This window comes from Cetorhinus maximus, chromosome 21, assembly GCF_964194155.1.
Source record: "Cetorhinus maximus chromosome 21, sCetMax3.hap1.1, whole genome shotgun sequence".
NCBI classification, from domain to species: domain Eukaryota; kingdom Metazoa; phylum Chordata; class Chondrichthyes; order Lamniformes; family Cetorhinidae; genus Cetorhinus; species Cetorhinus maximus.
Genome location: NC_135899.1, coordinates 33,766,880 through 33,783,183, shown reverse-complemented (window position 1 = coordinate 33,783,183; position 16,304 = coordinate 33,766,880). Strand labels below are relative to the sequence as shown.

At 45.0% G+C, this 16,304-nt stretch overlaps 3 protein-coding genes across 11 annotated transcripts in view; 2 read left to right on the top strand and 1 right to left on the bottom strand.

Annotated features, from left to right (window-relative positions):
- Positions 1 to 16,304, bottom strand: part of LOC144695212 (uncharacterized) — a 303,141-nt gene that overhangs the window by 31,403 nt on the left and 255,434 nt on the right. For 3 of the 7 annotated variants that reach the window (XM_078566103.1, XM_078566104.1, XM_078566105.1), the window contains exons 2-4: positions 6,887 to 7,138; positions 6,402 to 6,558; positions 4,528 to 6,314 (exon numbers count right to left, since the gene is read on the bottom strand). In XM_078566103.1, coding sequence (XP_078422229.1) covers positions 5,506 to 6,314; positions 6,402 to 6,558; positions 6,887 to 7,135 — 1,215 coding nt within the window. In that variant the 5' untranslated portion in view covers positions 7,136 to 7,138 and the 3' untranslated portion in view covers positions 4,528 to 5,505. The other 4 variants (XM_078566106.1, XM_078566100.1, XM_078566101.1 and 1 more) reach the window with 4 other exon arrangements.
- LOC144695208 (uncharacterized) overlaps positions 1 to 16,304 on the top strand; it is a 267,173-nt gene that overhangs the window by 4,323 nt on the left and 246,546 nt on the right. The window lies entirely within an intron of this gene.
- LOC144695200 (uncharacterized) overlaps positions 1 to 16,304 on the top strand; it is a 177,647-nt gene that overhangs the window by 31,229 nt on the left and 130,114 nt on the right. The window contains exon 2 of one of the 2 annotated variants that reach the window (XM_078566088.1): positions 15,624 to 15,634. The exons of the other annotated variant lie outside the window; for it this stretch is intronic. Within the exon in view, the coding sequence (XP_078422214.1) occupies positions 15,624 to 15,634 (11 nt within the window). The remainder of the gene's footprint in view (positions 1 to 15,623; positions 15,635 to 16,304) is intronic. 2 annotated transcript variants of the gene reach the window in all.

Below are 16,304 nucleotides of genomic sequence, written 5' to 3'. Positions count from 1 at the left end.
AACAAAATGGGAGGACTTTGAAGAGGAAAGGGAGGTTGGAGATGGGATGATAGGTTGCAAGGGTAGAGGGATCAAGGGTTGCTTTTTTTTCAGGAGTGATAACAGCAGGTTTAAAGGAGAGGGGGACAACCTCTGAAGAGAGAGAACCATGAACAATATCAGCTAACATGGGGACCAGGAGAAGTTGGGTGATCAGCAGTTTAGTGAGAATAGGGTCAAGGGAACAGAAAGTGGGTCTCATGGACAAGATGATCTCAGGGAGGGCATGAGGGGAGATAGGAGAGAAACTAGAGAAAGATATGAGTTCAGGGCTAAGGCAGAGGGGAGCATTAATGGAAGTTTGTGCAGGCGGGCTAGTGGAAGGGAGGGAAGTGGCAGAGGTAGCTGATGTGATTATTTCAATCTTATTTCCCCAAGCAGAGGTCAATAAACAGGAAGCAGAGATTTAAAGTAATTGATGGAAGGATTAGAGGAGAGTTGAGGAGTAATTTTTTCACCTAGAGGGTGGTGAGGGTCTGGAAATCACTGCTTGAAAGGCTAAGAGGCAGAAACCCTCATCACTTTTAAAAAACACTGGGACATGAACTTGAAGGAATAACTTCTCCACATTTAAAATGGGGATGGAATAACTTCTCCACGTTGATGCTGTCCCATCAAATACTCAGAGAAGGTACAGCACAGGTTAGATACAGAGTCAAGCTTTGTCTAAACTGTCCCTGGAGTGTCAGATTAACCCAAGTCACTCACACACGCAGCAGGATCAAGACTCACCTGTGTCAGTCTCTCAGCTCCTGCATTACTGACCTTAATGTCATCAGATGCCGTGTTTGGGAGAAGGACTCGGGCAAATAGAGGGAGACAGTTCTCGAGACACAGCGCATCTAGTGGTGGGAGGGCACACTGCTGACCAGTGTCACTGAGGAATACCAGGGATTTTCAGACAGTAGATGTTTGTTCTGGAGTGTGGCTATATTTGATTCAGTGGGATTTAGGAAGTTTGCTTCTTTGTTTGATGTGGGGATTCGAATTCAAAATAGATGAGAGTGATTTTGCCCTCGAAATGTCACAAGCAGCCACAAAAAGCCAAAGATGGGTGAAAAAGTCAAGAAATGGTTAGGATGTAATATCTCTGATTGGAGAAGCTGGGGCATGGGAAAGACAGAATCTGTGAATGGAGGAGCTGGTGCACTGGGGGGACGGAATCTGATTGGAGGAGCTGGAGCACGGGAGAGACAATCTGTGATTGGAGGAGCTGGAGCACGGGAGAGACAGAATCTGTGATTGGAGGAGCTGGAGCACGGGAGAGACAGAATCAGTGATTGGAGGAGCTGGAGCACGGGAGAAATAGAATCTGTGATTGGAGGAGTTGGAGCACGGGACAGAATCTTGTGATTGGAGGAGAATTAAAACCAAGAAAAACTTTCCCGTGTGTTGAAGAGAGAGAAAAAAACAGAAACAATTCTCATTAGAGCAGAATCTCAGAACTTGGGAGTGAATGGATAGTTGTCATTTCCCTACCTGCAACCCCACCCATTTTGGAATTATTTATTTTTCAAAATCCTTTTTGAGCTGTGTGATTTTTATTGAAGGGGGAGGGGGCTGTTTCTGGTAGCCGCTGGCCAGGATGTACTGAGGTGGGTCTTTTTCAAATTATTTTTAAATAAACAGTCTCCTCTCCATCCAACCCCCACCTCCCCCCCACCCACCCCGACACCGACCTCTCTCCCAGTTACGACAACCCTACTATTTCAATAAAAAAGAGAATTGGGATCTTGGCATCACCATCAGCAGATCCAGAGGAGAGAGGGAGCACAAGCTGGTGAAGGATCCAGTCAGGGAAAGCAGCTCCCGTTGTGGCTGAGAGGAGGGAATGTGAGAGGAAGGAAGGGAGGGAGGGAGAGGGAATGTGAGAAGGAGGGAGGGACAAAGAGAGAGAGGAGGAATACGAGTGTGGGAGAGAAGGAGAGAGAGCGGGAATATGAGGAGAACGTGGCCCACCTCATGAAAAGGCTGGGCAAACCTGGTGTAGAAAGTGGATATGAGGGAGTGGTTAAAGCAGATTGATGGCTACAGGAGCATTGTGGTGAAAAGAGGACCAAAGGGCAGAGAGTTGGGAATTAGAAAGCGCTGTCCAACTCATCTTGGGGAAACTCTTTCGAGTTACCAACAGTCACAGATTGCAACTTCTTTCAAGTACAATCACAGTTCTTGGTTTTCCAGGAGTGGGACATGAACCCACAACCCTCTGATTCAAAGGCGAGGGTGCTATGAACTGAGCCACAGCTGGGGAAAGAGCGTCTTCCAGGAATGGAAACTGATTGATCCATGGAACCACATGACCACTGGATCTCTAACCATTGGTGGGTTTGTATGATGGAAACTAGCTCCATCCTGTGTCACTAAAGTTCGGTGTCATTTCTGACCATAGCAATTGGGAGCCAGACTAAAGTACAGGGATTTTAAAGAAACTTCTGTCTGTAGTATTCTGAGAGAGTTTCACCTGATGTGAGTGTGTGTGTTAGTAAAGTGAGCCAGTTCTCAGGAGTGGGTATGGGGTAGAATCAGACTCTGCTTTAGTTGGTGATGTGAATTATAGACAGATCCTCTTCAGGTGAAGGGTGTTTGACTAATACCGTGGGGAATGTTTGTACTCTCCTGTCTGGGAGGACAGCTATCCTGAGTATGGTGAGGGAATGGGAGTGAATCTCTACAGGCCTGAGCTCCCTCAGCCCATCATACCTCGATGTAATATCGGTGTGATATGTTCACGTTACACTCTTCCAAGATTCATTTCATATTCTGGGAAAAATCTTGAGTCTTTTTCAAATGGTTTGTTATTTTGGTTGATTCAAAGTTTGATGTGAGCTGAATAACGTGTTGTTTGTCTGCTGTTTTATCAATCTTCTGTAACGATCTATAACTCACAATAAATTAATGTTTTTAAACTTAACCCCAAACTAGCTGACTTGTCAGCATGGTGTATTCCTATTCACTGAAACACAGAGTCCTGTACACAATATATTGGTCAGTGTCACTGTGGGCTGGTATACTTTATCTATCAATGGGTTTATAATTTCCAGTTCACATGAAGCATAATGTTTCCCTAAGAAAGAAAGAAAGACTTACATTTATATATCAATGTTCACAAACTCAAGGCATGTCAAAGCACTTTATAGCCAATTAAGTACTTTTTAGAGTGTAGTCGCTGTTGTAAGTTGAGAATTGAACCCACAAACCTCTGACTCAGAGACAAGAGTGCTAGCTAAGTCATGGTTAACAGTAACATCATATTTCTGTTCTATTAGATTGAGTCTCTCAGGGGTTAAGTTCCAAGACTGTGTACTGAATGCTCTCCCCCTGTAAACTGGCAGCCTGAGAGTTTGATTTGATTTGATTTAAAGTGATAACTAGTTAGAGCTGCAAGTGTCAGTGTTGCCTTTGTGTCTGGGTTCCTGTTTCTGTTTTATTTTGCAAATACAAATTCCTGAAGCCAAATGACACACACTGCAGAGGAGGTGTTGTTTATTGACACCCATGTATCGCCGAGGCAGGTCACAGAGAGAAGCTAGTGGGATATTGAAGAACTGTTTCAGGTACCAGCTACACCTGGGGTGGATCACACCCAGAGAGAGAGAGAGAGAGAATAGTCACAATCATCTGAGTGTACGGCACGCTGAATAATATCATTCTCAAACAAGGTCTGGACTGGGACAGTCCAGGAGAGGAATTGGGAGAAGTAAATGGACCAGGAATCCCAGGAGAGGCGAATCAACCAGGACAACCCAGGAGAGGCGAATGGACCGGGACATCCCGGGAGAGGTGAATGGACCGGGACATCCCGGGAGAGGTGAATGGACTGGGACATCCCGGGAGAGGTGAATGGACCGGGACATCCCGGGAGAGGTGAATGGACCAAGACATCCCGGGAGAGGCGAATCAACTGGGACATCCTGGGGGAGGTGAATGGACTGGAACATCCCGGGGGAGAAACCAGACGAGGTGAATGTTAAGCCCAAGAAACTGGAGCTGACAGAAACTGAGCCTCCACAGGAGGCAACCCCTGGACAGTGCAGACTGTCATATATCAACACGTGGGGCAAATACTCACACCGCGAGTCCCACCTCACATCTCAAGTCAATGTCCAAACACTGGATCCTTGATTTCTCTCCATCTCTGCTCTGCTTCGCTCTCCTGTCTACCTTTCACCTGTGCCGCTCTCTCCTTTCTTCTTCCCTCCCATGCCCCTTTCCATCTCCCCCATGCCCCCTCCTACCCTCTATGCTATCCCATGGCCCCAACCATGGTCCCCCGTACTTTCCATGCTAACTCATGCATCCAACCATCCCCATGGCTCCTCCTACCCTCCATGCCAACCTCTGCCCCACATCTCTGCACCACCCTTTATAGCCCCATGCCACCCTAGTGCCAACTCAAACCAACCCATTCCCCACCCCCACCCAACAAGCTCACCCACTATCCACAATGGGCATACCTCAGGATCCATGCTGAGATTAAATGAATTGAAGTTTCCAAGTGTCTGTTGCAGACTTTATTTTTTTTAAAACAACATTCATTCATAAAAACCCAATTACTACATTTACATTCCTTCAATTACATTATCCCTTGGAACAACAAACATTTGGTTCAACTGCATAATTGCTATAAAACAATCATTGAAATTAATAGTCCCACTTCAAAGAGTCCATAACCACTTGGAACTGTCAATCAAACTGTGAAATGGCAGGCACCCTATTGTTATAATGGATGGTTCTAAAATCTGTCATGCAGCACTAATCCAGGTTTATGTCAACAGACAGAGTGAAATATCAGGCAATCATTTTTTAACTCCAGACAATTTCTTCAAAGTGTTAAAGGGCAGGGGTTTTAAAAGTCTTGATAGCTTGACAGCTCCCTTTGACAGTTCAACATGACACTTTTGACAACTGTTTTTGACAGCTTCTCCTGACAGTTTTTCTTGACACTTTTGACAGTTGTTTTTGACAGTTCCAATGAGTTTATACACTTTTCATAGACATTCATGCCCCTTTTTAGCAATCCCAAAGAACATTTTACTTCTCCCAAAGGACAGCTTACCTCCCCAAAAGGTGTCGTGGGACCATATCCAATTGGATACCTTTCCTCTCCAAAGGAGTACCTTATCTCTCCAAACAAATCTATGAAGTTCAGATCTGTTCATATTGGGTCTAATCTGCTCACATCAGGTTTCAGACACCTCTCACTCCAAAATCACATGAATGGAGGCAGCTGCTGATTTCTATGGACAGCTGCCTCTGTGAATGGTGCCTGTGTAAATCCCGACCTGACCCATTCCTGGCCCCACGAAAATGGTAGGTGCCATGATCAGGTCCAGTTTCGGGCCACTTCTGCCATTTTGCCTCTCTGTCGTGGCAAAAATCCAGACCGAAGAAAAAGGAAAATATCCCTCATGATGAAAGGGAGGGGGGGAATAATGTGGTAGAAGAAGCAGTGTCGAGGAAGGGACCCTAATTCTTTCTCCGTCTCCCCCGTCCCCGGGACGTGACCTCTCTTGTGCCAGAGATATGCCCAGCAGCAGATGTCTCTACGCTTGCCTGCTGCTGGCCAGAAGGTGCAGGCACTACAATCTGAGCCAGAATCTGCCTCATTTCATTCAAAGTCTCATTGCTTTGTTGCAGAAGCTGACAAAGAACCTCATTCTGCTGCTGAAGAATCTCATTGTTTCTTTGTAGATGCTGGTTTAAAATCACATTCTGCTGTCTTAGAGCCTCATTCTGCTGCTGAAGAATCTCATTGTTTCTTTGCAGATGCTGGCTAACATCCGTCTTAAATTCAGTCAAAGTTTGCTGAAGCAAGTTAGAAGTGGCCTGATAACTCTCAGTACTTTGAACCTGTTCCTGATACAAGCGCTCAAGAAGCTTCAGATCATCTTCATTTTCTTCACCACCAGCATGGGCCTGATGTTGTCCGTGTGCTCGTGGAGATGGCAGAGCTTCTGCTCCCAAAGCCGCAGGTTCCCCACCTCCTGAAGGTTCTGAGAGCCCTCCCTCCACCACAGCAGCCACAGCATCACAGGCCTCCCCCTCCTCACAAACCAGAACATTCACCTTTACCACTGAAATCTCACCAACACTACCCTCCAAATCAGACATCTTAATCTCCTGACACTCCTCTCCCGCCTCTGCTGCAGCTGCTGTTCCACATTGCTGTGAGGTATTCACCTTTGTCCCTTCCTCATCGCCCCTTTCAGGAATCTCAGATGCTGCTGTCAACTCTCCTGCATCACCATCTGATGTGTCCATGGACACCTGTGTATCTGTCAGATGAAAAGAATTCACAATTAGTTTTTATCACAAATTAACGCTCCTCCTGATGGGTTTAAACACTCAGCTGACGACATCACCTTCGCTCATCCCCATATCTGATCCACCATTGGTTATCGTGGAGTTGGAGAGGCCAAACAGCTTCCTCGTGAACTCCTCCTGATCCGTCAGGTCCTTGATGTACGGCACGTGCCCTCCAATCAACAAGCGCTCCTGGGCATTATGGGCCAGCTTTGCCTAAAGGAAGAAATGAAAATTAAAACAATCATGGTCCAGACTTTGCTGTGCTGTCCTGTGACACATTTTACAAGGGCTGGAGGCAGCTTTCAGCCTGCACCCAGGGGGACTTCTGATTAGAGCTAAGACTTAGAACAAAGTCAGAGCCATCTCCAAGACAATTGCAATTTACAACACCTCATAAAATTAGTAAACAAAACATTTCATGTGATCTTTCTTTATTTTCAACTTAAAAAGTAGGATTTAAAGTTTCAGAAATTAACATATATATATACATATACACACATGTACACATTTTTTATATATATATATGTTTATATATACCTACCCTGGCAGCACGCATCAAATCATGAAGTTTCTTCCTGCATTGATCCACCGTCCGTCGCACTGTGCTATTCGTGCTGACTACAGTTGCTACTTCCTTCCAGGCAATGGACTGCACTTTCCTTGGCGGTTTCACCTTTCCACCTCCTAGGATGCGGTTCCGTCTCGCTTCCACCTCAGTGAGGAGAATGTTCATTTCTTCATCCGAGAAATTCTGACTTCTCTTCCTCTGCACAATCTCCTGCACCGCCATCTTCTACATGGGAAAACATCAGGACTTTTCAGTGGACTACACTTAGAATTATTAAATAACATTAAATGTTTAAAAGGAATAAAAATCTAATTACACTTAGAATTATTGAACAACAATAACATTAAATGTTTAAAAGAATTAGAAAAACTCTGTTATACATGGAAAGTGGTGCAGAAGTTTGAATCAAGTTACCTGGCTGTTTAATACCCAAAGCAGTCTGTTGGCTGCCCTTAAGGGACAATCCCAGCTCCTCTCGCATCATGGGGGCTGTGGCTTCGAATCTCCTGTGCTGTGATGAGGTCTGCCCAGCTGGCTATGACAGAGACTCCAGGGAGAAGTCAGGATCGAAATCATGGCTTGAAAAGTCACTTCCCGGTGAGTCTCTACTTTTTCAGGTATCAGCGTCAATCAGAAAGGTCTGGGTCAACAAGTTCAAAGTGTCTTCTTCTTTGATGAAAATCCTTTTTGGCTGTTCCAACAATGTCACTGGGATGGTTTTGTGTTCAAGCAGAAAGGTTTGATATTCTTGTCTGGTCTGATCTTTTGGACATTTTAAAATCCTTCAGTTTCTCCCGATCATATTCAGATCGAATTTTATTTCATTCTTTCCGAACAATATCAACGCTCTCATCATTTTAAACCTTCCATTTTCTTGCTCATGAGCCTTCCACACAATTCAAAAGTTAATTTATTCCAATCATTTTGAGGTTGTAGCTTTGGTGGTGGTGGGGGGATGGTGAGGAGCGATGGTGCATTGGCTTAGCGGTAATGTCATTGGACTATTAATCCAGAGACCCAGGGTAATGTTCTCACGATGTGGTTTCAAATCCCACCATAGCAGCTGGTGGAATTTTAACTCAATTAATTAAATCTGTAAGTAAAAGCTAGTCTCAGTAATGGTGCAATGAAACTATCATTTATTGCTGTAAAATCCCATCTTATGTCCTTTAGGGAAGGAAATATAATAAAACAAACCTCTTACTAATACATCTTTATTCAGAAAACTATTTGAAAAGTCCAAATCTTTTACAAACAGTAAGCTTTGAGCTGAACCAATATCCTGTAGATTAACAATTTTTTTAGGTTATTCCATCGATAAAAATGGAGACTTCCCCAACAAATACAAATCCTTTATAATCTTCCAAATCTCTATCTACTCCCATTGTAAAAACATCAGAAGTAATGGGTCTCTCAAGCTTCACTTTCCGATGCAGTTCTCTCTCTGCAAATTCCCGCTATTTGCAACAGTGCATCTGATTTAGGCTTTAACCTCCAACAATTTGCTTTCACATGTCCAGTTTTATGACAGTGAGAACATGTCAGTCTTTTTGACTCACCCTGTCTTCTACACTATCTTCTTGATTACCTTTGATAGAATCTCTCTCTTCTTGCTATCCCTTTCTCCACTGTTACTCGAAGCCTGTTTCTTTTTGCATTGGGCCTACCTTTCCAACTCTTATATGGGTTTACAAATGGAGATTTACCACAACCTATCTGTCCATGTGACATATCATATCCATCAGCTGAAATTGTATCTTTGCTTATTTTAGACCTTTGCCAATCTTCAAGTTAAGTTTGAATAACTAAAGGAACACTACTTTTAAATTCTTCCAAGATCATGAGCTTTCCCACATCATCAAAATTTTGTTCTAAGTTTCAGTGCCTGATACCACCGGTCCCACAACATTGCTTTCTCCCTCACATATCCTACAAACGTTTCATTCAGTCTTTTCTTTAAAGTTTGAAATTTTAATTGCTTTCCTCCAGGAACAACTTCATATGCATTAAGTATTGCAGTTTTAACTGTCTCATAATTGCCAATTAATATGCTTTTCAAAATAAGAGTCCATTTGTCTTTTGACCACCCTAGTTTTATAGCAACTTTCTCAAACAAAGCAAAATATTTCTCACTCCATGTCAGTGAATTTAGACACTTGACGATGGTTCTTAGATAAATCAAAACTCTGAGTGGATCCGACTCATCATCTGAATTACGATCTCTTCTTTCACCCTGTAACCTAAGCCCTTCTTTAGCCAGTTCATAATGTCTTGATTTCTTCCTCTCTTTGAAACCCTTTTTACCTTATTCTCCTCCTCCCTTGTTAACCTCTCTCTCTGGAGTACAAAGACAAACCTTTTCATTTCTTTTTTGGATTTGAGTATTTGCTTCTCTCTTTCCCTTTCTATTTCAAGTGGTTTCATCTGCAACTCAAGCAGTGTCCTATCTGGGTCAGGCTTTTCTTCTTCCAATCCCAGATGTGGTGGTATTACCTCAGTTATGCCTGCTTTTTTAGCCCCTGTTTCTAACTCCAACTTCAACTCCTCTGCTAATGCTATTAACATAAACATGGTTAATGGTTGCAAATCACTCGGGCATAAACCTTCCCTCTCCAGAAAAGTTTTAGCAATTGACAACACCATAACTGTTCCTCAATACATACAATAAAATTTCACTGTGAAATCTTGTTAGCTTCAACATTAGCCAACAATAATCTTGCCAGCAATAAAGATTACCTCTAAAAATGTTAACATGAACTCTGAACCAGATATTTGCAACAATAGTCACTGTCAGGTAGATTGTAAATAGATTGTGGGCTATCACACAGCCTTGCTTGACACTAGTTTCAATTTTGAAGACTTCTGTTTCAGATCTCCCACTCAAGACAGCTGCATTCATATCATCATGAAGCAATTGCAGGATTGTGATGAACTTTCTTGGACATCCAAATCATTGGAGCACAATCCATGATTTACTGAGTTAAATACTTAGGTCACACTGATGAATGTAACGAAGAGGGTGTTGTTCTTGACATTTTTCTTGGATTTGTCTGGCAACAAAGACCATGCCAGAGGTTCCTCTGGAAGGTCTAAAGCCAAGTCAAAGTTCTAAGTGATGCTGGTATCACTTGATCCATGTGGGGGACTGATGCCTTCTGGACTTGTTCAATTGGTGATGAACATCCACCCAGCACCAAGACATCACAAGGCTCAAAAGTCCAAGAGGAAGAAGATCAATCTCTCAACCCTAAAACAGCCTGACTGAAGAGAGAAATTCCAGGTGCAGCTCATGACCAATCTGGAAAAGCTTCACACATACAACTCAATTCCTGAACAGTGAGATCAAAACAAAATCAGCTGTACTAAACTCCTGTACCCAGACCATTGAGTTCGAGTATCATCATCACAAGGACTGGTTCGACGAACATGACGCTGAAATATGTGACCCTCTGGAACGAAAACGATCAGCCTTCATTGCCTGGCAGAACAACCCAAGGTCACAATTCAAGAAGGCAGCATTTCAACAGCTCAAGGATGATGCCCAAAGATAAATCCAGGAGATAAAGGGCATGTGATGGGAAGAGAAAGCCTGAGATCCAACAATATGTAGATCATCATGACATGTGAAGATTTTCTGAAGTCACCAGGGTCATCTATAGACCGAGGTCAAATGGACAAAATCCCCTTCATTCACAGGATGGTGTTTCTCTTCTTAAGGGTGACAATGCCATCAGTTAATGCTGGAAAGAACATTGTGACCAACTCCCCAACCATGAATCCACAGTGGAAGCTGATACCATCCAGTCTATCCCCCTGTGCCTGTGGTAGAATCCATGGGTGAGTCACCATCGATGGGAAAGCTGCAACAAACGATCAAACAGATGAAAAACAGCAAAGCCTGTGGCCCCGATGATATTCCAGCTGAGGTCTTCAAAGCTGGTGGACTTCTGCTCACATCAAGACTCCATGAACTCATCCTACAGATTTGGGAAGGGAGAAAGAAAATCAAGCGGGAGATAAATCGTGCTGCAGAATCTATTCAGGTATTTCCCTCTTGTCTGTCGCAGGTGCTTTAGCGGGAGCTTCTGTACATATTGATGTTTTCTTTTGGTGATGTCTGGCAATCTGGTCTAAGGTTAAATTGGCCTTCTTGAAATGATTGGACTGGTGAGAGAGGTTCGAGACAGACACAGCTGAGACACACAGTGCTTTGCAATGACAGCTCCCCTGTGTGAGCATTGGAGGGTAAACAACACAGACAAATCTCAGTGCAATGGAAGCAGGTGTCACAGCTCTAACCATTCGCAAGTCCTCAGATACTGAAGCATTTTGTGTCCATAGGCAGCAAGTCCTGGACAACATTCAGGCCTGGTCTGATAAATGACAAGTAACATTTGCGCCACACGAGTGTCAGACAATGACCAATCTCCAAAAAAGAGAATCTAACCATCTCCCCTTGACATTCAACGGCATTACCATTGCTGAATCCCCCACCATCAAAATCCTGGGGGAGATACCATTAACCAGAAACTGAACTGCACCAGCCATAATAATACTGTGGTTACAAGAGCAGGTCAGAGCCTGGGAATTCTGCAGTGAGCAACTCACCTTCTGACTCCCCAAAGCCTGTCCACCAACTACAAGGCACAAGTCAGGACTCCATCTTGCCTGGATGAGTGCAGCTCCTACAACACTCAAGAAACCTAACACCATCCAGGACAAAGCAGCCCGCTTGATTGGCACCCCATCCACCAACTTAAATACCCACTCTCTCCACCACTGAAGAACAGTGACAGCAGTGTGTACCATCTACAAGAGGCACTGCAGCAAATCACCAAGGCTCCTTTGACAGCACCTTCCAAGCCCATGGCCACTATCACCTAGAAGGAGAGGGCACTAGATGTATGGGAACGCCAGCACCTGCAAGCTCCTGCTCAGCCACATATCACCCTGGCTTGGAGTTATATCATCGTTCCCCCAATGTTTCTGGGTCAAAATCCTGGAACTCCCTCCCTAACTGCACTGTGGATTTTCCTACACATGACTACAGTGGTTCAAGAAGGTGATTCACCACAACCTTCCCAAGGGCAATTAGGGATGGGCAATAAATGCTGGCCGACACCAACATTTCATGACTTTAAAAAAAATCATCGGTGTATGGCGAGAGAGGAGGAGCAGGTGAAACAATCCTGGCTCACGTCGCACTGGAAGGGTTTGTCTCCCGTGTGGGTTTACTTATGTTCCAGGAGGTCTGACAACTATGTGGAGGCTTTATTACAGAACTGACACCAATAGGGTTTCTACTCTGCATGAGTGTGATGATGTTTGTGGAGCATCAGTGGATCCAAGAATGATTTGTTGCATACCCCACATGTCAATGATTTTTCCCCATGAGAATGTGGAGAATGTGCTGGTGTCTGCGACGGGTCGATGAGTTAGAGGATGATTTGCCGTCTCCCTCGCACACGAACAGCTTCTCACCTGTGTGAATGTGTTGAGGCATGCAGAGGTACCATGAGTATAAGAATCATTTGTCACGCATATTGAAATGTGCGCACAGCAAGTTCCTAGGAACAGTAATGTGGTGATGACCAGATAATCTGGTTTTTAGTGGTGTCCATCGAGTTTCTCTCCAGTGTGCAAGTTTTGGAACATGAAGTTTTGTGATGAATTCAGAATGATTTGTCTCATAACCCACACAGGAGTGATTTCTCCCATTGAATACGCCAATGTCACACCAGGGCTGATGATAGTGGAAAACTTTTGATACAAACCTCACATTTGAATGGTTTCTCTCCGGTGTGAATACGTTGGTGTCTCACAAAGGTTGATGACTGCGTGAATGCTTGGTCGCACACCTCACACTTGAAGGGTTTCTCATCTGTATGAATCCTCTGGTGCATTAGGAGATCAGAGGATTGGGTGAAAGCCATCTGACAAACATCACACAAGATCGGTTTCTCTTCCATGTAGCTCCTGTTGTGTTAACAGTTGTATAACAGATGTACCTTTGGAGATTGTATGAAATTGTGAGAGTCCTCCTCACACACTTCACACTTGTCCAGCCTCTCACCTGTAGAAATTAGTCAGTTGTTCATGAGGCTCAATGAATGAATTTGGAGCCCACTCACACTTCTTCCCAGCCTCACCCTGACCGATCGCCCACAGCCGAATCTTCGGAAAGGTTGGTTCTAATGGAAGGCTCCACACCACTGACCAGTTTCAGATCTGAAGATATGTCAAAGCTCCCCTGACCCGACCAATTTCTAGGTGATGGTTTCACTGCCCAAACTTATCTGTGTTGAGCAATGCTGTGAAGGGACTGGATGTTTTCCCACAGTTGTGCAGTTATTCCTTGGGTGATGGTCAGGATCTATCTGCGGTGTCTATCCTCTCCATATTCTCTGGTGTAGTACGGTGCAATCCTTCTGTAAAACAGGAAAAGGAAACATGATTTCCTCCAACTCCCTCTCCTCCTTTGCTGAAGGGACTAACTCCTCAGTTAGAGACTGCTCCACAGTCTGCTATTCCTCTTTGTGGGGGATCAGATGCAAGTCCTTTCTTGTTCCTCACTTGACTGTCACACACCCTCTGGTTCCAGCAGGGACACTGGATAGTGACCAGGAGGAGACAACATGCCTACTTTCCTTCCTTCACCCAGCCCCCCATCTTCCCAGGCACCGTGAAGGCAATGGAAAAGACAGTCGGGCGGAGTGTAAAATGGGCTATCAATTCAATGTGAGCTTGAGTCGTAGTGGTGAAGACCAGTTTTACCCTCAGAAAATGTGTTTAATATAAAAAATACTCAGGAAAAATGTTAATTCAGTAGAGATTTTGAAATTTCTCCCCTTGTTTTCCAAAATTATATGAAGAAAACACACTGGGCAGGAAGTGCTAGAAGCTAAGGAAAATATTGCTTCAGTGTAGCTGACTGAAGGGTTCTGGTTTATCCTGGGAAATTAGATACACTGCACTCACTCAGACTGCACATCCCAAATTCAGCTATCAGCCACAGCACTGGGCAAAACTATCAAATCCAAGCCCAGGCTTTTGTGAAAGGCCGAAGCCTTCAGGAAAAATCTTTAAAGGCATCAAAAGACATTTCAATAAATGTATCTCTGCACCTCCCAGATAATTACACCTCACCTTCTCATATTCAGTAATGAGCCATCAACAAAAGTCAGCCTGTAAATCAGAAGGGAAATGCTTCCAATAAACACACTCAATATCCAACACACAGCTCCAGGCAAACAGTTCAGCACAAAGCACCGAGTAAACAGCTCTCTCAGCTGGATGTTCTCACACAGCATAAGGGGCATTTCCACAGCTGATTCCCCACAGGATAGTCAGGCTGCCTGAAGATTAGTGTGGATATTATGTGATGTAATTATTATAAATTGTGTTCGTTCACTCACCATCTCCTGAGTTGGTTTTGAGTCCCTACAGGAAGTGAAGCAGCTGTGGAACAGGAAGAGGAGGGAATGGGCAGAGTGGGTGGGGCTCTCTGATTGACGTCTCTCACAGCCAATCCAAATATTTCTGGAGTAACATGAGTTTCCTGAAGCTTGGGAAACTGACCGGTGAAACGGAGGCGACTTTGAGCAGCAGATCAGGTGGGGATTTAAACTTGTCATTGTCCCATCTGAATAAAACCTCACTTATTGCAGCTGCTGTCTCAGTTCCCCCGGTAAATGTTTGACAGAGATTTCTAGTGTGGGAATAGCATTCTTCATCCTCGGAGTCTTTCAAACTGACAACATCAGTGTGGGATGTGTGGCCCCGGGTGTGTTTGACAGCAGATCAGAAGAGGAAGACCCACAGCATCCAAGGCAGTGATGACGTGCAGTGGTGGGATCAGCACATGCACAGGAGGGAGAGGCAAATGAGTGAGTGAACAGAAGGGAGAAATGTCAGGCTCTGTGACTCAGAGATTGACTTTGCAACTGGGGGAGTAACTGTAACTTGGGCCTGAATTTTACAAATGTTATGCACACGCGATCGGTGGGCCCGGAAGTGGATTTGTTATCCACTCCCACCAGCGATCGCAACCCGCTTGCAATTTCACACTGGCTGGCCAATGATGGGCCGGCCAGCATGAAACACGCCAGACATTGGCTCTGTGCTACCGGCGGGAGTGGGAGCATGGCGGGTGCCAGGTGCAATGGGGAACCGGAGGGGCCATTTTAAAAAGTACTGACAGCTCACTGAAGGCTGCCAGGAGATGGGGAGGAGTGTGAAGAGAGCTGTCAACGAGAGGGTGCAAGATTATATGCTTGGCTGGAGTGATGGCGACAGCACCCACTGGCACGCCGAGCGGGAGGGGAATGCTGGTCTGCACTCTGCCCCTCTTCCCCACCCTCCCCAGTTCTCTGACGAGTGCCTGCGTACTCTAATGGAGGCAGTGAGTGCCCAGCATGACATACTCATGCCATGGATGGCTGAAGGAGGCCACCCCACCTGACGAAGAAGGTTTGGACAGAGGTGGCTGCCCAGGTGAGCAGGCATGATGTTGTGCGCCGCATATGCATGAAGTGCTGGCAAAGGTTCAACACTCCTCTGCACTCTGCAAGGGTGAGTAACAACTTGGCATGGAACTGTGTATAGGCCATTCTTCATGGCACTCAGGGGTGTGAGATGCAGAGTGCCAAACAGCACATATCCCTGTGTGTACCAAGGCTGGGAGATGTGCCCACTTGTATTCTCTATATAGAAACATGAGGTGTGCTAATCTGACAGGCACCTCGACCTTCATGTACTTGGAGGTAGGGATGGGGGTGTGTGTGGTGGTGCAAGGCTGGAATGGTGTGGCAGGTAAAAGGTGCACTAATTAATGCACTTTTGCCTGTACAGGAGGAGAGAAGCCAGAATGCACTGGAGCGCACATGAACAGGTGGTGGGGTAGTCAACCTGATGATACTTTAAGTCCGGAATGGACACCCTCGACATGGAGTGCGAGCGTGGAGCGAGTTTCACAGGTCACGGAGAGACGGGGGTCTCGGAGGAAGGTAAGGGTCCAGTGGACAGGTGAGAGACTGGGGAAGTGTGTAAGAGCTGTAGGATCGTGACATCCCCAATGAGAAGTTCTAATCAACAGTTAGCATTGCTCGTCAATTCTGACAAGAAACCATAGTTCATGCACAGTCAGTTTGTTACAATGTGAGGAACTGATGACATATACCCACCCCCACTAGAGCTGTACCTTGAGTATCCTGCCATCCATTCTTAATTAGCACTTTTCTTAGATAATATCACCACCTTCAACACCTCTTTGATCCTTTTGTCTGTGACATCTTTTGATTATCTGCTCCTATCACTGCTTGCTTATCCCTACAACCACCCCACCCTCAACTTCTCTCTCCCCCCGCCCCCCACCTTAGACCAGCTTATATTT